The 25,747-nt window shown below is 46.2% G+C and overlaps 1 protein-coding gene across 5 annotated transcripts in view; it reads left to right on the top strand.

The window, feature by feature from the left end:
• COG7 (component of oligomeric golgi complex 7) overlaps positions 1-25,747 on the top strand; it is a 73,687-nt gene that overhangs the window by 33,722 nt on the left and 14,218 nt on the right. For all 5 annotated transcript variants that reach the window (XR_010411924.1, XM_064592806.1, XM_064592804.1 and 2 more), the window contains exons 8-13: positions 3,036-3,163; positions 4,057-4,211; positions 9,447-9,563; positions 14,900-14,965; positions 19,875-20,061; positions 21,595-21,735. Coding sequence is in view for 4 of the 5 variants with exons in the window: in XM_064592806.1 (XP_064448876.1) it covers positions 3,036-3,163; positions 4,057-4,211; positions 9,447-9,563; positions 14,900-14,965; positions 19,875-20,061; positions 21,595-21,735 (794 nt within the window). In the remaining variant the exon portion in view is untranslated. The remainder of the gene's footprint in view (positions 1-3,035; positions 3,164-4,056; positions 4,212-9,446; positions 9,564-14,899; positions 14,966-19,874; positions 20,062-21,594; positions 21,736-25,747) is intronic.

Below are 25,747 nucleotides of genomic sequence, written 5' to 3'. Positions count from 1 at the left end.
TGACACTGACCTCTTTGAAGAATACAGGGTAATTTTCTAGTAGAATGTCCCATATTCTGGAACTGTTTGATTCCTCAAGATTAAATTTAGATGAAATATTTTGGCAAGAATGCTACATTGATGATGGTGTGTATTTCCTGTGGCATCACATCAGGAGACACAATGTCCAGTCATTGGTGATGGTTGGATTAATCACTTGGTAGATGTATCCACTAGATCTCTCCATTATTACGGTACTTCTTCCTCTTTGTAATTAATAAGTAATCCTTGGGGTGCCTGGATGGCTCAGTCGGTTGAGTGTCTGCCTTTGGCTCAGGTTAAGGGTCCCGGGATGGAGCCTCACATCTGGCTTCTTGTTCAGCAGGGAGTCTGCTTCTCCCTCGGCTCCTCACCGCACCTGCTCTCTCCTCACTCTCTATCTCTCAAATAAATAAATAAAATCTTAAAAAAAAAAAAAAAAGTAATCCATGGGGTGATGCTTTGAGCCCATAGGAATATACTAATCCTCAAAAAACATTTACCCAGTGATTTCAGCATCTGTTGATAATCCTTGCCTGAATAAACTTTTACACTGCTGATTATAAAATGATGATTTCCTAATTCTCTCATTTCTTCTACATCTATTTACAGGCCTTTTTTTTTTTTTTTTTAAAGATTTTATTTATTTATTTGACAGAGAGAGTCACAGCGAAAGAGGGAACACAAGCAGGGGGAGTGGGAGAGGGAGAAGCAGGCCCCCCCCACGGAGCAGGGAGCCCGATGTGGGGCTCGATCCCAGGACCCTGTGATCATGACCTGAGCCGAAGGCAGACGCTTAACGCCTGAGCCACCCAGGCGCCCCATTACAGGGCTTCTTTTATAAAGAAGAGATTTCCCTTTCTTTCCTCACTTTTTTTTTTAAAGTTTTATTTAAATATGTAATCTCTACATCCCATGTGGTGCTTGAACTCACAACCCTGAGATCAAGAGTCTCATGCTTCTCTGACTGAGCCAGCCTGGTGCCCCCTTTCCTCACTTTCATATCACTGTGAATTCATGGATTCTTTTTTTTACTCCTTGTGTTATGATTTGTTATTGCCACTATTCATTTTGATGCTTGAACTATTTCAAATTTGGTCAGTGGTTGCCCCTTTGGGCTGCCTCCTGGATCTTTTTGACATGTGCCCATCAGTCTTTGAGAGCTTTCTTGCTGTTTGGCACAAACTGTTCCAGGAACACATACCTTCCCTGTCTCAGACCTGTGTTTTGCCAAGGAGCCTGGTGTCTTCTAGTGGGAAATGGTATTAGAACAAGGTCTGGACACCGAGGGTACTCATTACTGCTGGGCTTCTAGGACCTTTTGTTGGACAGAGCTAGGAAATACATATTTCCAGTTTATACTTATTGTTCCAAATCAGATCCACCACCACAGATTTTTACCTTCTGCCTTCCCAGTTGTATTTCTGGTTTCCAGCTGTGTGTGTGTTTTATATGTATAGATGTCCAATTATTTTTCATGACTACTTTATGGATAGGTCACAACATGTTTAATTTATTCACTCAACTACAAATGGACGAGTGCTGGAATGCTGGATGCTGAGGTTGCTATGCCGAGCGAAACTAGACACTGTCCCTGCTGTTACCCAACATCTATTCCAGTGGGAGATAACCTAATGATCATAGTAATGGGTGTATAATTACAAAATGAGATGAGTACTTTGAAGAAAAGCCGAGTGGTTCTAGGAGCATATATGAGCCAACAAAGCTGATCGAGCCCGGTGACTTGAGCTGAGTGAGTCCTGGAAGAAAAATGGGTGGTGACCAGATCCCGGAGGATAAGGGAGAACAAGGTCCTTCCAGACAGAAGGATCGGCACGTGACCGGAAGGGAGCCTGGTGCTTCCGAGGAACTGGAGAGAAGGCTGGAGGCCAGGGGAATTGTGAAGGAGGAAAGGCTGGGGCAGTAATAAATAAAAAGAGCTGGCTTTTATGAAGTGTTACCACATGCTAGACACAGATTTTATGTAATCTCCACTAAGGCCTTATAAGATTGACGCCAGTATTAACCTTAACTTATAGTTGAGGAAACAGGCATCCAAAGGTCTGTCATTGTACAAAGTCACGTAAGTAAGAGGCAGGGGAGCTTGGATAAAAGAGCCTTTGTGTTTCACTGCCTCCCTCTTTCACCTCCTGAGGTCAGCCCGCGTGGGTCCTTGCAGGCTAGAGAAGATTTTGGATTCCAGCTGATGCACTTAAAAGCTGATTAGGGGATCTGTCAGAAATATTACAGGAGGCAGCCTGAAGGGGCAACCACTGACCAAATTCGAAATAATTCGAGCATCGAAATGAATAATGATAATAATGGATCATAACGCATGAATATAAAAAGAATCTATGAGTTTGTGGGGATTTTTATATTAAAGAGAGCAAGAAAGGAAAATTTGTTCTTTACAAGAGAAGGCCTACAAATAGATGTAGAAGAAACAAAAAGATTAGGAGATCAGCAGTGTAAAAGTTTATTTAGGCAAAGATTATCAATGCATGCTGAAGTCACTTGGGTGTAAGTGTTCAGCCTAGAAGCTGAATTGCTGTGTCCTGGAATATGCCCATTTTGATTTTTGATACAAACATGCTTTATATTTTTTTATGTAGTCGAATACAGGAATTTTTGGAATGCCTAGCATATGAGGTATCCTGTCTCTAAAGTCCTGGAAAAGTGTTCTTCCTGCAGAGCCTTTTCTCTGTAGCACTTCTGGAACTGCATCTTGACTAGAGTTATCATTTGAAGGGATTCTTTTAGCCATGGTGGATTGTGGGACGAAGGGAGTTGACGTCTTTGATAGTGCTCTAGACAAATTATACCCAGAGCCCAAATTCATCAAAATATTTACTGAAGTGATTGCTGCAGCTTCCACGAACAGCCAAAGCAGATTAACAAAAGGCAGTCACCCCTAAGATGAAACCGGAGAAGTTCCAGTAGAGTACCATTCACCCGTTGTTTTCCAGCAATTTCGGCCCCTTTGTTCATTATTGATTTTAATTTTTGATTCCCTCAAGATGAGCACAACCTGGTGAAAGTCACAGAACTGGTGGAGGCTGTGTATGCTCCATACAAACCGTACCAGCTGAAGTACGGCGACCTGGAAGAGAAGAACGTCCTCATCCAGATCAGCGCGGTGCCGTTGGTAATGTCCCAGCACTGCCAGTGGCCAGGGAGGGGTCCTTTGGTCTGCCAGCCACAGGGAGGGGGGTGGGATGCACCGGAGAAAGTGCATAGATGGGGAACAGCTTCGCAAAAAAGAGGCTCTAAGTACCTGGTAGACTCTTGCAATCCAAGTGTAAAATGAGACCACGGATATGCTACTGATTTTCTATTTAAAATCTCAAATAAAGGTCCAGCAGAATGAGAGACTTAAATCTCTGGGGGGGATAAGTTGATGATCTCCCTGATTTAATGAATTCTTATTATGGCAGCCTTCGGTCTAAGGAACATCTGCAGATGGGCACAGGAGCCGAGCCTCCGTGGACGGTGCCCCAGGGGCAGGTTCGCTTGGGCGGGCCTCCACGGGCGAGGGAAGGCATTTCCGTTGCCAATATTAAGGTGATCTAGCATGACACGAGTTGATGTTAAAGAGCAGATCTCACACTAGTTAAACTCTGCCACCTCCTGCCATTTTTCAGTTTTCTAGCGACGTGCCTAGAAAGTCCGTTCCATTTCAGTTACATTCTTGCCCCTGAAGGAAGCATTTTCCTTTCCCTACATTCTTTTGGAGTGTTTGATACAGGGAATTTGAATTCTAGCTTTAGAGCCAGAGGAGAGATGCCATCTAATCACAGAAAAAGGGAAGAGATGAAAAATGTAGGGCTTTTCTGCCAGGGGTTGGTGTTTGTGATCTCATGGGCCATGTGGATGTCATCCCCTTGGCTTGGGCTCTGGGAGGGCTTTCGCAGCTTGGGACTGCGTTTCTGCCGCCTGACCACTGGTGAAGAGGTTTGGAGGTCTTCCCCATCTTAATGTTGTCTGTTCATCTGTTCTCGAGTCTGAGGCGGCTCTCGTTTGTCCGTATTCGCTGACCAGGAGCACGGCGAAGTCATTGACTGTGTGCAGGAGTTGAGCCACTCTGTGAACAAGCTCTTCAGTCTGGCTTCTGCAGCCGTCGACAGATGCATCAGATTCACCAACGGCCTGGGGACCTGTGGCTTGCTGTCAGCACTGAAATCCCTCTTTGCCAAGTAAGGCTGGGGTGTGGGGACAGGGCACACCGGAGGGTGCTGTCTGCCCCAGTTAAAAATGCGTGTGTTCTGTGTTCCCGCTCTGAGCCCTGGAGAAGAACGTGTACCTGAACCCCGGGGGGGGCAATCTTTTTTTTTTTCTTTTCAAAATTTTTTGAAGGTTTTATTTATTTGAGAGAGAGACAGAAATAGCGAGAGAGAGCACAAGTGGGGAGGAGGGGGAGGAGAGGGAGAAGCAGGCTTGCCGCTGAGCTGGGAGCCCGACATGGGGCTCAATCCCAGGACCCTGGGATCATGACTTCAGCTGAAGGCAGACGCTTAACCCCGTGAGCCACCCAGGCATCCCCCAAGGGGTCGATCTTAAGGATCTTCCTCGCAGCACCATTAGTGATAGTGGAACATTTGAAGCAACCTGAATATCCATGAATTTGGCAATGGCTAAATAAGATATGGTCTATTCATACAAAGGAACTATGGCAGTTACAGCTTGAATTAGACCTGCACATATCCACACTGATGGATCTCAAAAACAGTGTCCAGTGAAAAAAAGGAAAGGAAATTGCAGAATATTATGTAGAGTCTAATACAATATGTAAAAAGAACATATAAAAAATAGGGCATATTTTCCATAGTGGGATTCAGCAAGCTTTTTCTGCAGAGGGCCACGTGGTAAGCATTTTAGGGTTTGTGGGCCTTCCAATCAATAGAGACTTTTGTAGATGACACATAAATGAATGGGTATGGCCGTATTCCAGGAAAGCTTTATTTAAAAAAAACCCAAAAGTACCAATCCCTGTTCTGGATCTTTTTTTATGCTTTAACATGCGTTATATATTCCTGTAGAATAGGGGTTGACAAACTCTAGCTCATGAGTCAAATCTGGCCTGCCTTCTGTTTTTGTAAATAAAGTTTTATTGGAACGCAGTCATGCCCCTTCACTTACCTTTGGTCTATGAAGGTAGAATCCAGTAGTTAGGACAGAACTTGCTCTTCACAAAGCCTAAAATACCTGGACCTTAACAGAAAGTTTTCTGAGCCCTGATGTGTGGAAGGTTAGGCCACGCACTCAAAACATCAGTTATCTTTGGGGAGGTGGGAAAGGACTAGGGTGGTGTTCATAGGGAATTTAGCTTTATTTGTTGTTTTCTGACTCTTAAAAAAGGAGGACATTTCTTGTGTAATTAAAAATATAAAATGAGAAAAATATTAACATGCCAAGTAAAGGAAGTCAGTCATAAAAGACCACATGTTATATGATTCTATCTGTGTGAAGTGTCCAAAACAGGCAAATCAATAGAAACAGAAAATAGACTGATGGTTACCTAGGGCTGAGGAGAGGTGGGCATTTGGAGGAGACGTGATGACTACCAAAAGGTACAGGGCTTCTTTTTTGGGTGATGAAAATGTTCTAAAGTTGATTGTGGTGATGGTCACACAGCTCTGTGACTACACTAAAAACCATTGAATTGTGCTCTTTAAATGGGTGAATTGTGCGGTGTGTGAATTACATTGCAACAGAGCTGATTAAAGAAAGAAAGGAAAGAAGAGGACATGAAGTTACGTTGAGTTAGGAAAAAGGAAAAGCGAGCAAGCAGCATAGGCTGGAGTTTCTGACCTGTGCAGTCAAGGCGCCAGGGCCCTCAGGAGGTCAGAGCTCTAGTCTCCAGCTTATAGACAGATACATTCTTAGGCTCTCCAAAGACCTTCCCTTGGTAGCTTGTTCTAGATTGGAGTTACCCTCAGTCTCAAGAGATTTATTTTGCATTTTGTTTTAGAGAGAGAGAGTGTGCAAGCTTGGGGTGGGGTGAGGGGCAGCAGAAGGAGAGAGAGAATCTTAAGCAGGCTCCACACCCAGCACAGAGCCTGACTTGGGGCTTGATCTCATGACCCTGCAATCATGACCTGAGCTGAAATCAGGAGTCAGACACTTAACTGACTGAGCCACCCAGGCACCCCAGAAGAATTTTTTTTTTTTTTTTTTTTAAACAGAATGCTGTTTTCCTGTAGTAAATTCAGGGAGCTCTTGTCATTCCAGAAATGCTGGGCCGGCCCCTGGGAGCTCTCAGTCACCACGGTGGGCAGTCAGCACCATCAGAGGGCAGCTCACAGTGTAGGCCGTAGGGCTGCCAAGGATGCAGGCGCTGCTCTCAGGTGGAGGTGTGACCAGAGGGGCCCAGATGTGTTCCTGTAGAAGGAGACATATGAGCAACAAGTCTCACCAGACAGACTTGGCCACTTTCTGTCTCCACCACTAACCAGGATTTTGGGGATGGAAAGAAATTTTTTATTGAGATCTAAAAGTTTTATTATGAAATAACAAAAATAATGCATTAATTTTTTTAAAAATACATAAAGGTATAAAAAAGTGAAAGGTTTCCTCCCTTCCTGCCCACCCTTAGTCCTTCTGCTCAGAAATACCCACTTTTGAGCATTTTACGACGTTCAGCTCTTCCCTCTGTACTTTAAAAAAGTTTGTGTTTTTTTTAAAGATTTTATTTATTTGACAGAGAGAGACACAGCGAGAGAGGGAACACAAGCAGGGGGAGTGGGAGAGGGAGAAGCAGGCTTCCCGCCGAGCAGGGAGCCCGATGCGGGGCTCGATCCCAGGTCCCTGGGATCATGACCTGAGCCGAAGGCAGACGCTTAACGACTGAGCCACCCAGGCGCCCCTAAAAAAGATTTTTTGTTTATCAACCTTAACTATTGTATCTTGAGGAACTAGTGTTCTCTGAGGCTGTTCTCTCTCTTATCCCCTGCCCTTCTCCGTTCTTGTGAGTGATGTTTTTACTTCTAGTTCTTTTGTTGGTTATTTTGATTACTTCATTTGAAAAAATAACACAGATCTATATTAAAAATTCAAACTGTACAGAGGGGATGTGGCGAAACTAGGTCACCTTGAGAAGGGAAGATTTGGAAGCTACCCCAGCAGCTGCCGTCTATAAAATGAGGGCAATCAGTGTGAAGCTAACCCAAGCGGGGTTGAAGTGGGACACTGTTGAGTCATGGGGAAAACATTAGGGACGGCAGGATGGAGCACGCAGGGGAAGCAGGAACTTGAACTAGGGTGAGGCCATCGGGTATAGCAGGTGAGAGGAGGTTGCAGAATCGGGCTTTCCAGCTATGTCGGGAGTGTAGGCTCTGGGGTTGGAGGCCCCCGGGCACAGTACCGGCTGTGATGCTTACTGCTTGGGACCTCTTGGCATCCTGGTGTCTTCTCTGAGTCAAGTGATGATGCTCTCCCCATGGCAGTCGTGACTATTAAGTGAAAGCAGGTAATTAGAGCCCGCAACACAGCGACTCTTACGTGGTAGAGACACCCGGAAATGTTTATGGTGAGAGAGAATTGGAAGGATTGGGGACGAATGTGGTGAAAGTGTGATGTGATACACACTGTGTCTGAACAGGAACACCACCCCCCACCCCCGCCACCCCCAGGTGCTCTGCTGCCCACTCCGCGTCCCAGGGACCCTGTCATGAGCTGCTCCCGAGCAGGTGCATCATCGGGTTGCACACTCTTCTAAGACACATTTGTCATAGTTGTGGGGTGGTGGCCCAGTTGTTTAACCTGACACTGAAGCATGATTATATTCCTCACCATGCCCCTGTCAGGTGGCCCTTGAGGCCCCTCCCCTCCCCCAAGGACCAATTCCTCCAAGAAAGCTGTCTTCAGGGCTGTGCCCTGGGGGGCACATCCCATTTTCCTCACTTAGAGCTAGTGGTTTGGGAAGGGGGAGAGGTCAGGCTTCTTGTGATGCACACCGATGTCCTAGGTTTTCAGGGAGCCTCGTGGTTTCCAGAGAACAAGACCCCCGCTCACCCGTGTCCTCCTTACCACACCTTCCCAAGGACGTGCACACATTCGTTCATGTTCCAAGAACTGTACATCCTCAGAAACAACAACACCCCACATCAGCTTTCATTTTATACTTTTCAGAGAACTTTTTTTTATATTATTTCATTTTAGTTTTTAAAGATTTTATTTATTTGCGAGAGAGAGAGAGCATGCATGAGAGGAGGGAGAGGGACAAACAGACTCCGCACTGAGTGCAGAGCGCAATGCAGGGCTCGATCTTATGACCCTGAGATAATGACCTGAGCTGAAACCAAGAGTCCGATACTTAACCAACTGAGCCACCCAGAAACTCCTGTTTCATTTATTTGATCATCACGACTCCCTGAGGCAATATAGAAGACCCCATTAATTAAGTCCATTTTAAAGATGAGGAAACAGGCCCAAAGACACCCAGACACTTTCTCAGAGCCCCAGCTCAAGTTCTGCATTCATCCAGAAACTTTCCAGGTGTCTCTTTTGTGCCCAGCTCTGTGCTAATTCCTGGGGACACTGTTATGAGTTACAAGGAGATAGTCCGTGTTCTCCCGGAGCTTCTAGTCTAGCACATTAAACACACACATGAAAAAGCGACGGACTTACACTTGTGCTGGGTGCTGTGAAGGAAAGCAGCTGGGGGACTGACTGGGGGAGCAAAGAGCAGCCTGAGGAGGAGGGGCTTCAGCTTCGAATCCAGTTTCACGTCCTGTGCCATTCAAGCTGGGCACTTGCCTGCCATGGAGCTTGGCTATTTAAATTGGGGGTGGGGGGAGCACCTGGGTGGCTCAGTCGGTTAAGCTGCTGCCTTCAGCTCAGGTCATGATCCCGGGGTCCTGGGATTGAGCCCCGCATCAGGCTCTCTACTCAGCGGGAAGCCTGCTTCTCCCTCTCCCTCTGCCTGCCTCTCTGCCTACTTGTTCTCTCTCTCTCTCTGTCAAATAAATGAATAAAATCTTAAAAAAAAAAATAAAAATAAAAAATAAATTGGGGGCGGGGGGGTAAGAATCCCACAAGAGTACCCTGGGCATCAGCGAGCTGCCTTACCTTGTGCTAGGTGATGGTTGGATATCTTAGTGGGACCATGACATGTCAGGACAGTTCTTTGGGCCGGGGAGTCATTTACCACCTGGTGGGTCACCAGAGTCTTTGTCTTAGTGGCTCTTCCCTTCTGTCTTGTCTTGAGCATCTCTCTTAAAGCTGTCCTTCCAGGTGAGAAAGATGGTCCAGCCATAAAGAGAAGACCCTTCTGTGGTCAGAGTTTACAAGTCGTCTGACTCCTCAGTGGGAGCCTCTAAAGATGCTCTCGAGGTCCTTAGCCCTTTGTCCAAATCCACGTAATTCCAGGTGTCTTTAGAGCCGAGGACTTTACGATAACATCCCTGTCGGGGTTTTTTCTTTCCTCATAGGTACGTGTCCGATTTCACCAGTACTCTCCAGTCAATACGGAAGAAGTGCAAGCTCGATGATATTCCTCCCAACTCACTCTTTCAAGAAGATTGGACAGCTTTTCAGAACTCCATCAGGTAAAAATGAGGGCTGTAACTTAAATGTGTGCCCCATGTTGTAAGCAGAAACATGCATCATATAATATGTAAAAATGATAAATGTGTTTGTAAGGGGTTCTTTTTTTTTTTCTCACTCCTTTTTTTTTTTTAAAGCAAAAACTCTAAACTCTAAAAACAAGCCAATTAAAAACAACAACGACAATAGCAACCCAGAAAGACCCCCTCACTGCTAAAGCGTTTTAAAGTCTGTATGCACTCTTCATGTCCTTTGGTGACTTACATTTTTTTTATATTTGGTTTGAGATTTTTTTCCCCTTAGCCTATAATTTTTCAGGCCTAAAATAACTTAGAGCTTATATTTTAGAAAATACACAGCTGATTGGATCCTATTTTTATTACTTTTTTTTAATTTTTAAATTTTTTAAAGTTTTTTTTTTAATATTTTATTTATTTGAGAGAGACAGAGATAGAGAGAGCTTGAGCAGGAAGGAGGGGGAGAAGCAGACACCCCGCAGAGCAGGGAGCCCGACATGGGGCTTGATCCTAGGACCCTGGGATCAGGACCTGAGCCAAAGGCAGACACTTAACCAGCTGAGCCACCCAGGCACCCCTAGTTTTTTGTTTTTTTTGTTTTTTTAAGTTATCTATACACTCAACATGGGTCTCAAACCCACAGGCCCAAGGTTAAGAGTCACACGTTCCACTGACTGAGCCAGCCAGGGACCCCAGATCCTGTTTTTAGATCTAAGCACAATACCACTAAGTGGTAAGGCAACATTATCTGCCTTGAAAAGGACCATGTTAGAGTTCCATAACAGAGATTGAGGTGACTCTCCCAAGTGTGGTTGACGGCCAGATCTTAGGGGTAGCCCCTGTGACCTGTGGGCCAATAGATAGACCCCTGCTGCCCTAAGCCCTGAGCCCTGGTAAGAATGTGATCAGCAGTGGCCTGAGAAGGTTTGGCCCTTGAAAAGTCCAGCCAGAAAGTGCAGACTGCTGGCCTGTAGCCAGATCTGACCTAGGGACTTGATCACATCATTTACAAAATTTTGGGTTAGTTGTCAACATTTATAAACCAGATTTAACATAATCCAGATTTGTAACATCACCTAAACATTGGAAGCCCTAGGAGCAGTGGGTTCGCATCGTCTTCCCGGGGCTGATCACTGAAGTCCCTGCCAGACTGGTGGTAGGTTCTCTGTGCCACTGTTTGTTCTCCTACTACCGTGTGGGGTAGCCACTCTACTCTTAGGCTGAGATAAAAAGCAACCCAGAATTTCTTTTCCTTAAAACCATTCTTCATGGTTGTACATTCTGAAGAGGGATGTTGCCCTTCACCCACTTGCCTGACCCCTGGTCTAGGTCGTGTGTGCAGGGTGCCCATGACATTTGGAGTTCTTAGTATGGTGGTCCACGCCAGAGCATATCCAGACCCTCTGAGAGCTGTCTTTTTTTTTTGTAAGGATTTTATTTATTCATTTTTAGAGAGAGAGTGAGAGAGCAACGGAAGGGGCAGAGGGGGAGGGAGAAGCAGACTCCACGCTGAGCATGGAGTCTGACTCCAGGCTCGATCCCATGACCCGGAGATCATGACTTGAACCGAATTCAGGAGTCAGACGCCCAATCAACTGAGCCACCCAGGCGCCCCTGAAAGCTGTCTTTAATCAGAGCAGATCCAGCACCTCCGAGGGCCATTTGGATAATCTCCTCATGGGCTCTGATCTGGACTTTTTTTTTTTTTGGATGAAATTTAATGTTCTAGATGCTAACTATATCCTCTGTCATCTGTGGTGGCTTGGTATACCAGAAAATACTATGTACAAGGTTATTCTGTTGCACCGAGGCAAGTGAAAAGTGGAATATTTCATTTTCTCATAAACCTTTCTTATGATGGAATGCCCAGACACCCTGGTGATGGATAGGCACTTTTAGAGAAGTTAAAAATTAACTAGACTTAAGATGTTTTTAATCCTTGGATTTGTCCTGACATTTATAGTTTAGTGTTGAAGGCCTCAGTCGCTGGAGTTTGAGGCCTAGCATAAAATTACTTGAAAATTAAAGGATTATTAAATACAGGTATGAAGGTCATTCAGGCTTATCTCTGAGAAGCCAAGTGGATTACTCTTCCTCTGCCTTTCATGGGATCAGAGAGAGATACTTATATATAAAAACAGTTTTCTTTGTCTTGCAAATAGCAGACATCTAACAAATACTAAGTAATGAATTTTGGTTTAAATTTTAATTTAATTTTTTAACCCCCTTTATCTATTTCACCAATCCCTCTACACACCTCCCCCTGGCAATCATCAGTTGGTTTTCTGAGGTTAAGGATCTGTTTGTCTCTTTTGTTTTGCTTTGTTTCTTAAATTCTGCATATGAATGAAATCATATGGTATTTGTCTTTCTCTAACTTCTTTCACTTAGAATAATACCTTTAGGTCCATTCATGGGGTTGCAAATGGCAAGATTTCATTCTTTTTTATGGCTGAATAATAGTCCATTGTATATATACCACATACTCTGTTTGTTTATGGATGGACATTTGGGTTGCTTCCGTATCTTGGCTATTGTAAATAACATTGCAATCCACATAGGGGTGGGTATATCTTTTGAATTAGTGTTTTTGTTTTCTTTGGATAAATACCCAGTAGTGACATTACTGGAGCATATGGTAGTTCTGTTTTTAATTTTTTGAGGAAGCTTCATACTGTTTTCCACAGTGGCTGCACCAGTTTGCATTCCCACCAACAGTGCACAAGGGTTCCCTTTTCTCCACATCCTCACCAACTTGGTCTTCCTTCCTTCCTTCCTTCCTTCCTTCCTTCCTTCCTTCCTTCCTTCCTTCCTTCTGTCCTTCCTTCCTTCCTTCCTTCCTTCCTTCCTTCCTTCCTTCCTTCTGTCCTTCCTTCCTTCCTTCCTTCCTTCCTTCCTTCCTTCCTTCCGTCCTTCCTTCCTTCCTTCCTTCCTTCCGTCCTTCCTTCCTTCCTTCCTGGCAGAAGGAGAGGGAGAGAGAGAATCTTAAGCAGGCTCCACACTCAGCCCAGAGCCCGATGCGGGGCTCGATCTCACAACCCTGAGATCATGACCTGAGCTGAAATCAAGAGTTGGATGCTTAACTGACCGAGCCACCCAGGAGCCCCCATGCTTATTATTACTTTTATTTTTGATGGTAGCCATTCTGACAGGTGTGAGGTGATATCTCCTTGTGGTTTTGATTTGTATTTCCCTGATGATGAGTGATGTTTAACATCTTTTCATGTGTCTGTTGACCATTTGTCTGTCTTTGGAAAAATGTCTGCTAAGTCCTCTGCTCATTTTTTATTTGGATTATTTCTGGGTTTTTTTGGTGTTGAGTTGTATATGTTCTTTATATATTCTGGATGTTAATCCCTTATTGGATATATCATTTGCAAATATCTTCTCCCATTCAGTAGATTGCCTTTTTGTCTTGTTGATGGTTTCCTTCGCAAAAAGTAAAAGCTTTTTATTTTGGTGGTGTAGCCCCAATAGTTTAATTTCACTTTTGTTTCCCTTGCCTGAGGAGACATATTTAGAAAAATGTATTTATGACGGATGTCAAAGAAATACTGCCTGTATTTTCTCCTGGAAGTTTTATGATTTCAGGTCTCACATTTAAGCTTTAATCCATTTTGAGTTTATTTTTGTGTGTGGTATGAGGAAGTGGTCCGGTTTCATTGTTTTGCATGTGGCTGTCCCCTTTTCCCAACACCATTTGTTGAAGAGGTTTATTTATTCTTTTACCCCTTGTATATTCTTGCCTCCTTTGTCGTAGATAATTGACCATATATGTGTGGGTTTATTTCTGAGCTCTCTATTCTGTTCTGTCGATCAGTCACTGTTACTGTGCCAGTACCATACTGTTTTGATTACTCCAGTATATCTTGAAATCTGGGATTGCGATCCCACCAGCTTTGTTCATCTTTCTCAGGATTGCTTTGGTTATTTTCAGGGTCTTTTGTGGTTCCATACAAATTTTAAGATTATTTGTTATAGTTCTATGAAAAATGCTGTTGGTATTTTGATAAGGATTGCATTAAATCTGTGGATTGCTTTGGGGAGTGTGGACATTTTAACAATATTGGTTCCTCCAACCATGAGCATAGAACATCTTTCCATTTGTATCATTTTCAGTTCCTTTCATCAATGTTTTATAGTTTTCAGAGTACAGGTCTTTCCGTCTCTTTGGTTAGGTTTATTCCTGGGTGTTTTATTATTTTTGGTGCAATTATAAATGGGATTGTTTTCTTAATTTCCCTTTCTGCTTCTTCATTATTAGTGTAAAAAATGCAACAGATTTCTGTACATTGATATTGTATCCTGTGACTTTATTGAATTCATCGATCAGTTCTAGTTTTTTGGTGGAGTCTTAGGGTTTTCTCTGTATTGTATCGTGTCATCTGCACATAGTGAAAGGTTTACCTTTTCCTTACCAGTTTGGATGCCTTCTATTTCTTTTTGTTGTCAGATTGCTGTGGCTAGGACTTCCAGTGCTATGTTGAATAAAAGTGGTGAGAGTAGTCCTCCTTGTCTTTATCCTTAGGGGAAAAGCTCTCAGTTTTTCCCCATTGAGGATGATATTAGCTGTGGGTTTTTCATATATGGCCTTTATCATGTTGAGATATGTTCCCTTTAAACCTACTTTGTTGAGAGTTTTTGTCATGAATGGATGTTGTACTTTGTCAGATGCTTTTTCTGCGTCTGTTGAGATGATCGTATGATTTTTATCCCTTCACTTGTTGATGTGATGTATCAGGTTGACTGATTTGCAAATATTGAACCACTGTTGCATCCCTGGAATAGATCCCACTTGATTGTGGTGAATGATTTTTTAAATGTATTGTTGGTTTCTAAATTTTATTTTATTTTTTAAAAGTTTTTAAATTTAAGTAACCTCTACACCCCATGTGCGGCTCAAGCTCATGACCCCAAGATCAAGAGTCACATGCTCTTCTGACTGAGCCAGCCAGGTGCCCTGGTTTTTAATTTTAGATATGAAGTATTTCCAACCCATTTTCTTAAGGACAGAGCCCCAGAGCACCTCAGTATTTGGGAAGTGTAAGATTATCTGAGACCTGTGGGAAAGAACTGTGATTCCCAGCAGAGAGGCCTGTGACTTGAGGATGTTAGAAGGGAGTCGCGTTTACCTTCTCCATGAATTACTGATTAGTGAGACATGTCAGGTAGACTGTCCGATGGTTAACCGCTTCTCCAGAACCCAGCACCCCCGAAAGGAGTGAATAGTTAGAATGTTTATGAATGAGACAATGTTTGTTTGTCCTGTAAATGTCAACATTCCAGACACTTGAACTTGATGTGCTTTTTGTTTTTTTTAGGATAATAACCACCTGTGGCGAGCTCTTGCGGCAATGTGGGGACTTCGAGCAGCAACTAGCAAACAGGTAGGCCAGAGTTGTGGGCGAGTCCCTGGGATCCTGGCTGGGGAAGAACCTGACAGAGTGCACAGCACAGCAATGACAACACACAGTCAGTCTGGAAGTCACACGGCTGGAGGACTGTCTATACCTAGACACAAAGTGTCATTACTGTCATCATTAAACATTTACTGAGCACCTAAAAAGGGCAAGACTCTGAGCTACTTGGCAGTGGTCAGAGTTTTCGTTAAGTATGGAAGTTGCAGCCCAAATGAGGAGACAGTACATGTTGTCTCCAAATTATAAATGGGCTGGGTTCCCACTGCTTGTTTGTATGTTAATTATTGGGGCTCTATGTGTCTCCATACAAACAGCACTATCGGTGGTGGTGAAGGCCTCTGGGGCAGCCCACAGAATCGGGGTACACCCAGCCAGCTTCCCGGGGTCTGCTTCCAAGGGCAGTGTGTGTCCAAGGAGGATTTCCGGGATCAGCCCTAGGAAAAGTTTCTTCCCCTCCTTTCTCTGTTCTGATACCTGCCAGGGCTTTCCATTGCCCTGAAGTCATCCCGTTCAGGGCTGGTTTTCCCCTCAAAGGGCTCCAGCCTCCCAAATTTCCTTCCTTCCTTTTACAAACACCTAAATCTCTCATTCCCTTGGGACCCCTGATTTCTGTGTTCTCCAGGAGTTGGGGGAAGACGTCTGTTTCATATGGTTGTCTGAGGGCCTAGCAGCAGCCCCATCACCTCTTTTTTTTTTAAGGTTTTTATTTATTCATTCAAGACACAGAGAGAGAGAGAGAGCACGAGCAGGGGGAGAGGCAGAGGGAGAAGCAGGCTCCCCGCTAAGCCAGGAGCTGGCCATGGGGCTCGATCCCAGGACCCTGGGATCATGACCTGAGCCGAAGGCAGATGCTTAACCATCTGAGCCACCCAGGCTCCCCCGTCACCTCTTTCTCGGATAATTCCTTATTGTCCTTAAGTAATCTGGGTGGGAGGGAATTTCTGGCGGTGGCCCACTGTGCAGCAAAAGCTGGTGGGGGTGGGAGGGGCGGTGTGGGGTGGGCTGTTTGTGGCAACACAGCCCCCTGGTGGGAGCTGGGGGTGAGTGGCTGAGCAGCGGAGTCAGCACTCCGAGGCAGCTGTTTCTCCTTCTTGCCACTTTCTATCTCTCGCATTTCCAAGCCCTCGGACTGTCTTCAAGTTCATGACCTCCCACAGTGGTTCTGGTCCTGGGCAGTGTTTCACTGCGGGGTAGAACAGGTAGCTGCTGCTGTACGGAACTCCCGAGCAGCCCAGCACAGAAATGATGTGACTTCCTGGGCCGAATAGAACCCGACACCATGGACATATAGTGGAGTATGTGTAAATAATATAAATGCAGTGACCATTAACCCCCCCCCCCCCCGCACACACGCATGCCAACCTGCATACACACACACATGGTGAGGGGAGCCTGTGGTGGAGGGTGAATGGGCCTGAGTTTTCAGAGGGCTCCTGGGAAGAGCTGAAAGTGTAACATTTATGTATTTAAAAGAAGGGCATACAGCTTCTTATTTTCTTAATTTCAGTAGTAATTATAGCCTGGCAAAAATGAAAACAGTTCACGAGTATACAAAATAAAAACGGAAACCACTCACCCTCAAAATTCTCTTTAGAAGAAACATTATTAACATCTGCCCCCACCCATAATATTTATTGAGCTCTTATATTAAGGACTTCACAGGAATTGAGTCATTGATCCTCCCAGTGGCCAAAGAGGTAGGTATTGTTCATCCGCATTTTTACAGACAAAGGAACATTGCGGCATGGAATCTGGCACAGGTAGCAACTTAAGTAAAAGAAATGATCTGTGGAAATAGCTGCGTCTGAGGTCACGGAACCATGAGGCAGTGATTTGAACCTGGACATCAGCTGAGCCATCCAGAGTGTGTCACCCCTGCACTGCCCACACTGTCCTTCTCACAAATTAGCGTCCCACCCTGGACCTGGGTTTCTCTGCATGTGCACAGCAGACGTCTTTCCGTATCAGGATATACAGGTTTTCCCTAATCTTTTAACGACGGTGATTATTACATTCTAAAAGGAAAAGAAGGATCTCGTTAGGAAGCTGAACAGGTTGTGGTAGGTACAGGATGAGCCTCTCCATCTGCATTTTGCAGCCCAGAGAAGCTGAAAGTCTGACCCGAGCTTTGGCTTAAGATGAGAACCAACTGGGCGTATCCAAGGGAGTCTCTTTAAGAGGTGACATCATTCTGGAAGCGCTGATCCTGGAAAGGGAAAAGAGAGACAGTCATCATCTGTGTTCCCATTCGGGAGGCCACGGGTGTGGCATCTGCCTATAAAACTTATCTTATCTGCCTGTCAATCTCCCCTCAGTCTCCCCTGCAGAACCCAGACTTGGCCCAAGGACCATACACCCCCCTCCCCCCAAGGTGGCAAAGGCAATAGCTCAGAACACTCCGGATTACTTCAGCGACATGAGTGACATTGGCTTTGGGGCTCTTAAGATCACCTCTTGCAGAAAGGGATCGTTTTGTGACTGGTGGGCTGAGTGCCACTGGAGGGCTTTCTGGTGCACTGGGCAAGTCGGGTGAGATACAGGGAGATAGGCGTGGCCCCTCTATACTCTCAAAGCACCCATCACTGATTTTTGGCACAGTGGTGTGGCACAGGATAAGGTCTTAGACAATTCAGTGGGAAAATCAGGTTTGGGGGATCCAATATAAATTTACAAGTGTCCATGGCTTGTAAAGAACTGGGTAGCCCTCCATGAAAGGAGATGAGTTGAGGAAGCAGATGGAAGTGTGACATCAGTTCCTCCCTCCTCTGTGCGTACTTAGTGCTGTCTCCCTGCACAGCCGTTAGCACGTTGGTGCAGGTTGGACTCCCCCGTTAATCTCTGAGCTTCTTGAGGGTGAGGACTGTTTAATTATCTGCCATCCCCAAGACCTACTTACAGTCCATTCTAGCGAAGAGAAGATGTTTCTTTGTGAGTGAGAAGAAATAAGGTGTTCATTTCAAAAAAAAAATTTTTTTTTTAATTTACTTGACAGAGAGAGTGCAAGTAGGCAGAGTGGCAGGCAGAGGGAGAGGGAGAAGCAGGCTCCCCGCTGAACAGGGAGCCCGATGCGGGGCTCGATCCCAGGACCCTGGGATCATTACCTGAGCCGAAGGCAGGTGCTTAACTGACTGAGCCACCCAGGCGACCCAAGTGTTCATTTCAGTATGGTTTCGTTCACAGTACTAGAAAACACACATCCTAGGAGATCTGAGTCTGATGATCAGTTCATCTAATGGTATCTGTCTGAATGAAGAGGAGGCTGGGAGGAAAAGATACTGTTCTTTCCTTAGGGTTGGAACTGTATTTATTCCGACTTTTTTTTTTTTTAGATTTGGTTCTTATTTTATTTTAAAGATTTTATTTCTTTGAGAGAGAGAGAGAGCACGAGCAGGGGGGAGAGGGAGAAGCTCAATCCCAGACATGGGGCTTGATCCCAGGACCCTGAGATCATGACCTGAGCCGAAGGCAGACACTTAACCAGCTGAGCCACCCAGGTGCCTGGTTTCCTATTTTAGAGCACGCTATTCTGACATTTCAAACAGTAATCTTTAATACTTAAAACATTTCTGACATACCTATTTTTCTTCAGTGCGGATGGCAGACTGGTGCCAGTCTCCCCCTAGCGGACCGAGTGGAGGTACATATGGCCGTGACCTGCCAGGGGGAGTTGATTTCCCAGAGGGCAGCTCCCAACTTCCTGCTCGCCAAACTCAGGGTCACCTGCCGTGGGCCAGGCCCTGTGCTCGGTGCTAGGAATTCAGAGGGAAAGAGCACCCTGTTTGGTCCTCACAAATAGTGAAGACTTGCAAGTAAGGGTGGTGGCAGGAACAGGCCACAGTTTGGCAGACAAAAGACCCAGCCGAAGTCACCTGGAGGCGTAAGCACCAGGGAGAACCATAACTTAGTGGCAGAGGCGCTGGTTCCTGAGGCCCCACCGTTTGTTTGCAGGTACACGCATTCCTTGACAGGTTCACTGGACTTGTTTTTTTAAAAAGTGAGTTCAGCCTAAAAGCTGCCAGGTCCAAGGCAATTCTTTTTCATGAGAAGTTATGGTCAAGGAGGGGTCAGGGATGTAATAGAATGTCTGTCCTCCTGGTTGCCTATGTTCATATGGTTCTGTGCACGTTCAAGTGTGTATGCTGGACGGTCAAGCTGGGCTCAGGGAAAACAGCGGAGGACTTGCAGCACCCATCAGGGAAAGCCGTCCTTGTTGTAGAGAGAAGATTCAAGCCCTAGACATTGGTCGTCACCTAGAACCTCCTCCAGGCACTTCTCCTCCTCAGAGAAATGGGACAGTGCTTGCTTCTCTCAGTAGATCTCTCTGTGGCACCTAAACCACAAAAGTAAACCTTATGGGGCGGCTGAATGCGAAGCCCACACTGGCCCAGTTGTATGATGTGACAGTGAGTCCTGTGGCCAGAGGCGTGCTTCGAGCTGCTGCCACCGCTCTCCCGGGGCCAGCTCTGCGGCCACCGACGTGTCTGTGCCGCTGTGGCTGAGGCGCTGGTGGTTCCCCTTGGCTCCGTTCCACACAGTGATGCTCCCAGAGCCAGGAAGGGCCTCACAGAAAATGCACAGTATCCCAGATCGTAGTCAACTGATGACTGCCCCGCGTAGGTGGTCTGTCGTGTTCGGAAGGTGGCAGATGCCGGTGGACCGAGCATCAGATAGGAACTAGAAACACCTGGTGTCTCTCTTGCACCCAAGATCCAACTGGTTCCTCAGCGACGAAGGATGTCTTCCTTTTCTTAGAAAGCGGACCCGAAATCAGTCTGCTTCGTAAGGATATCCTGGGATTTAGGAAGGAGCAAATTGTTCCCAGGGGAAAGTTCTGTACAAATAGCTCAGGGCCTAACGGTCATCCCTTTCATTTCAGGATTTTATCGACAGCCGGCAAGTACCTCTCTGACTCCTACAGCCCTCGGAGCCTGGCCGGGTTTCAGGATAGCATCTTGACAGACAAGAAGAGCTCTGCCAAGAACCCGTGGCAAGAATATAATTATCTCCAGAAAGAGAACCCTGCTGAATATGCCAGTTTAATGGAAATACTATATACCCTCAAGGTATGAGACCAGACTGATGGCATTCTTGTCACCCTTTCCCCGATCCAGGCTCTTTGGCTCTGAGTGTGGGCCGCAGTCTGCAGTGCACCCCACGGCCTCTTCTCGGTCTCATTTATGTTGCATTTTAAGGAGCTGATAAACTAAACTGGGTGGGAACAAATGGACATACAGGAGTAGGCATTGGAGAAGTGGAGCTTTATTACTGACAAAAGGCAGTAGAGCCTGTGTAGAGAGCATGACTTTAGATGTGTGGCCAGATGGGCTTGCTGTACGACCCTCCAGAGTCAGATTTGCCAGCAGGATGGGTGGGGCTGGGTAGCCCCTGGCCCCAGTGCAGGGATAGGCCCCGGTTACTGAATGGCAGAGAAGGGACCAGAATGTGGACCGCCCAATAGTGGGCAGAACCCACAAAGGAGGCCCCCAGCTCTGCCATGGGGAAATTGATCTTCCTCATGGCAGCAGGAGGACCTGAGGATAAGTGTTCCCTTCTGGCTGTTCCTTTAGCTTAAGCTCTTAGGATGCCTATCACAATGCTGCCCTTGACTTTGAGATTTGTGCCCTTTGGGGGATCCAGGGATGGAAGAACCTCCCAACACATTGAGTGAACCACACGGCAACCCTCGAATGGCCCCAGGATCCTAAGGAGGCTGTAGCATCCTTTCCAGAACCATCCCCCCACCTGTCTTGGTGATAGGCAGAGGAGGCATTGCCATTCCCTTGGCACCAAATGCAATCTCAGGGTGTCCTGATGGGCCTTGAGCTCTGGGGGTGACTGCACCGTGAGCCTCTGGCCGTGTCTGAGGCCTCATCATTGCCCTCACACAGTCTCCCCATCGCTGTGCACTTTGGCCTGCCAGTTGGCTGCATTGGAGCTTGACAAACGCTTCTTAAAACAGTTGTGCAGGTTCATTCATCCATGCTTCCGTGATTAGGTTAAAGCAACTCCGTTTATCTTTATTGCTGATCTGGTTTAGTTTGTTGTAATCGTTTCATTTATAATAGCAAAACTAAGGTTACATTTTCCATCTCTGTATTTTCTCAGGCTGTTTAGAATTCCTTGGGACTCATACAGGTAGTGCGTAGTCTGCTGTACAGCCAAGTGTAACTGAGCTGACCTCACTGGGAATCAGGCTCCTGTCCCTCACTCTTGTTTATACCTGACACTTCTGATCATTTTCTCCCTCTGCCTCTATGCCTGAGGGACAGTCATCAGTTAATTTTTCCTAAACGGCCAGTCCATGAGCTTGTGTTAGCAGTTGCGTCAGAATTACTGAAAAAGTGAGTTAAAAACATTGCTCCCTGGGCTCCAGAACCCTGCTGGACTCTGATTCAGTGGCTCCGAGGCGGGGCATGTGCACCTATAATCCGGCATGTTCCGCAGGGGGTGCCAGGGCACAGCCGACCTTGGGAACCATGACTGTATGGACCCACCCCTTCACTGTCTTCCTCTCAAGCACTTTTTAAAATGTTGAACTAGCTGATAACCTTGGTTAGAACCAGGCCCTCACAGCCTTTTGCATTTTTTCGTCTTAGGAAAAAGGGTCAAGTAATCACAACCTGCTGTCTGCGTCTCGTATGGCCCTGACTCGGCTTAATCAGCAGGCCCACCAGCTGGCTTTCGATTCCGTTTTCCTGCGCATCAAACAGCAGCTGCTACTCGTTTCCAAGATGGATGTGAGTTTCCCACAACCGCAGACATCCCCCTGGGTGCTGCCTCCTTCCCCGGGCACTTTTGAGTATTGGGCACCGCCCCCTGCCCCGGCCTCCCAACCCCCAGGAGCTTTAGGAGGAAGCACTCTAACTCTCCTGGCTAAAAGTCTCACTGTACAGACTCACTGTTCCCTTGCAACTCACTGTTTAGCAAGAATTTCTTATCTTAATTGGAGTCACTGTGATGCCTTATTTTCATCTTGTTTCCTGGGATTATTATTATTGCTTGATTAACTTTCACCATTCGGAGCAGTGTAGCTGTGCCCTCTCAGGGAGAAGTGAGGGAGATTATGTGCCACTGGATAGGTTGGGGCAGGTCAGAGGAGCTAATTGTCCCGGGAGATCGCATTCTTTTCATAAGCATTGGTTCTGGAACTTCACCCAGGAGAGTGCCTTACCAGATCTGACCTGGTGATTTTGACGGGGGTTTAAGGGGTTCTGCTGTTTTCTGTCCTTGATGCCTTTTTTCTGTGGCTATTCCCGGAGCACCTCCCTTCCCTCACCTTTCACCCTTTTCTGCTTGTCCTGACTCCTTTCAAGGGATTACCCATCAGTCGCTTCTCTACCTGCTCTGACTTCCGTGGCTCTGGTCTCTTCACTGCCATTTGGATCTCTGGGATAGGATTTTGAGAAAGATCCAGTTATGGGTCTTTAATAACCAGGAGATCCTTTTAGGAGGCAACAAGAACCCTTTAGGCATGATTACAAGTTCTTTGCTTCCTGCTGCCTTCTGGAAAGCATACAAGACCAGGGCTCAAGGGCCACTCACTTCTTCACTGTATGACCTGGATGGAGTCTGTGGATTTCTCTGGATCTCAGAACCCCCATCCATGAAACAATGGGGTTGGACTACATGATTTCAAAGTTCTTTCTACCCCTGAAATTCCATGATTTTCATTCTTTATGATTTAACCGCAGAATGCCTTGGGATCCACCGCAGTCAGATTCTGTGTTTCTGGTGGGGGGGGGGGCAGTGGAGGAGGGGGTTGAGACTGGAGGAGAGCCGCCCCTGTCATAGTGTGGCAAAAGGGATATCCCTGGCATGGTCCCATCGGATCAGCTTCCCACGTAAGCCTCATCTCATTAGATGGGGACACACTGATTCTGACCATGCATGTGTATGAGGATTACATGACATTTCGAAGATGATAGAACTTAGCTGCCACAGAGTAAGATGCTTAATGAGTGCTCATTTTTAAAGAGGAATGACAGTTTTTTTAAAGTAAAAATTGCACATACTCATTTTCAGAAATTCAGGCAGTACAGGATAGTACAATGAAAACAGCAATAACTCCCTTCAGAATCCCACAACATAGAGATCCTCACGAACACGTGGTGCTCATCCCCCAGACACCTCTTCCTGCCCACGTCAGAGGCTGGATGGGCACCAATGGGTAGATAGATCCGTAGAGGAAATGGAACTGAACTACACGTGCTATTTTTTTAAAAACCAAAATGTACACAATATAACATTTATTTAAACTTGAGTAGAAGAGGGAGAAAGGAAGTGAAATGAAAGGAATCGTGGAACCTGAGATAATAGGTTCTCCCCCTCAAAGGGATCAGCGCCCAGAAGATCTCTCCAAAGTTGCACAAAAAGGATTATGAAAACCGTTAAGAGGCCAGGGTCATTGTTTTTGGTTAGTCACCCTTCTGTTTTCCGTAGCTGCTGGTACTGCTGGAGCTGTTCTGAAAGATGAGGGGATTAGCATTCTTTATACTTCCCGTCCCCAACCCCCAGAGCTGGTTGCTTTATTTTTCTTAGAGCTTAAAAAAAATTTTTTTAACTTCATCCAGTCATTTTATTGCTAGTAGTAATGTCATTGTAGTTGTTTAGAAACGATTTCATGTGTATTGTAGGATAAAACAAGTGATTCATGGGAATGTTAAGAACCAGGATCTTTTTTTCCTTTTTTTTTTTTAAGATTTTATTTATTTATTAGAGAGAATGAGAGAGAGCACATGAGAGGGGGGAGGGTCAGAGGGAGAAGCAGACTCCCCGCCGAGCAGGGAGCCCGATGCGGGACCCGATCCAGGGACTCCAGGATCATGACCTGAGCTGAAGGCCACTGAGCCACCCAGGCGCCCTTTTTTTTTTCTTTTACCTCTTTTTTAGTCCAGTATAATTAACATACAGTGTTATGTGAGTGTCAGATGTACAATATAGGGATTTAACAACTGTGTCCCCGACTCAGTGCTCCTCACGAAACGTGTGCTCTTGATCCCCATCACCTGTGTCACCCATCCCCACACCCCAGATCCTAACATCTTGACCTTCTGTCTGGAAGCTCAGCTCTTCCCACTGCTCACCCACCGCCTCACTCTGTGGTTGGGCTCTTGGTTGCTTGAATCTTGCCTCCTCACTCAGGCTGCGCTGCAACACCCCACGGGGCCCTGGGAATGGAGACAGGCAGCTCAGAGATTAGGAGGAGCTCTCCCAGAGTTGCCAGGAGGAAAGCACACAACACAAAGGCAAACACTTTGCCCTAAGGATTTGAAAATTAAACCCTGGTCATTCAGTGTTTGCTTTTAATGTTTGCCAGTAAATTGTATTACCCTTTCACATTTGAAGAATATAAACCAACACTATATTCCATTTCAGAATCGACTGTTGACTTTTGCCCACATCATCTGTTGACAGATGGGAGAGAAAAGCCCATATGAAGGAACTTTTCAATAAATTTTAAACAATTAAAAGATACCCTGCAGCATTTCCCGGTCGCCCTACTTGCAGAGCGCCTCCCTAGTTCGTCCCCTGTCCACCCACCCTTCTTGCAAACCCCCTTCCACTGTGGCTGCTCTCCCCCTCCGCCCTCTGCCTGGCCATTCTCCTGCCTCCCCATGGAGCCTTCCCGGGGCTGCCGGCCTGCAGTGCTTGTCTCCTGCATGTGCTTGGGGGACATGGCTCTTTCCCTGCAGCCCAGCCCTGAGGTGTCGCTCCCGTCCTCACGGGCTCCATCCCTCTTCCACCCCTCTGCCTCCCGGCCTTCTCGTCTCTGCCCCCTCACCACAGCTCTCTTTGCCAATGACTTCACCACCACGTGGCATTGTCCCTTCGTTTTTTATTTATTTATTTATTTATTTATTTATTTTTTAAAGATTTTATTTATTTATTTGAGAGAGAGAATGAGAGAGACAGAGAGCACATGAGAGGGGGGAGGGTCAGAGGGAGAAGCAGGCTCCCTGCCGAGCAGGGAGCCCGATGCGGGACTCGATCCTGGGACTCCAGGATCATGACCTGAGCCGAAGGCAGTCGCTTAACCAACTGAGCCACCCAGGCGCCCTGTCCCTTCGTTTTAAAGAGACCTCCCGTCCGTTTCCATGGCCCCGTCCTCGTTGGGCTTCTCCTCCTCTCCCAGCTGTTCCTTCAGCTTTTTACCTGCCTCCCCACCCTCAATCCTCCCGAGTTGCTGCGTCAGTCTTCATAAAGCACCACTCTGATTTTGTCTCCACCACTCAGGACCCTTGCCTGGCTCCCAAGGCCCAGGAGAATAGTCTGTCTTTCAGAACTTTATTAGGGAAGTTTTCGCACATATACAAGAGCGGGGAGAAGAGTATAACGACCCCCATGTCTCCATCACCCCTCTTCGACATGATCAGCTCCTGGTCGTCTGTCTCGTATATACATCCCTTCTCTAAAGTATAACAACACTAAAAATAATCGTAGGACCCAAATCACCCCTCAGTTAGCAGTGATTCCTTAATACCATTCAGTGTTCACATTTTCAGTTGTAAAAGTCATGATTTCACTGTTTGACTCAGGACCCAGGTTCGTTCTGCACGTAGGGATTGGTCCATGTGTCTTTTATGAGCTACAGGTTACCTTTCCATTCCCCTCCTTCCCTCTCCCTCCCTTCCTCCCCTCCCCTCCTCTCTCTCACTCTCTTGCAATTTATTTGTAGAAAATAAAGCCCTTTCTTAGCCCGCTGTCTGAGAGCTATGCATTCTCCTTCTGGTCTTCCCTCTCGGCACCCCA

The sequence above is a fragment of the Mirounga angustirostris genome, unplaced genomic scaffold (assembly GCF_029215605.1).
Source record: "Mirounga angustirostris isolate CCGP_5_RB_7025 unplaced genomic scaffold, mMirAng1.0.hap1 SCAF_5, whole genome shotgun sequence".
In the NCBI taxonomy this organism is placed as follows: domain Eukaryota; kingdom Metazoa; phylum Chordata; class Mammalia; order Carnivora; family Phocidae; genus Mirounga; species Mirounga angustirostris.
Note: the sequence above shows the minus strand (reverse complement) of the source record. Positions and strands in the feature narration are given on the sequence as shown.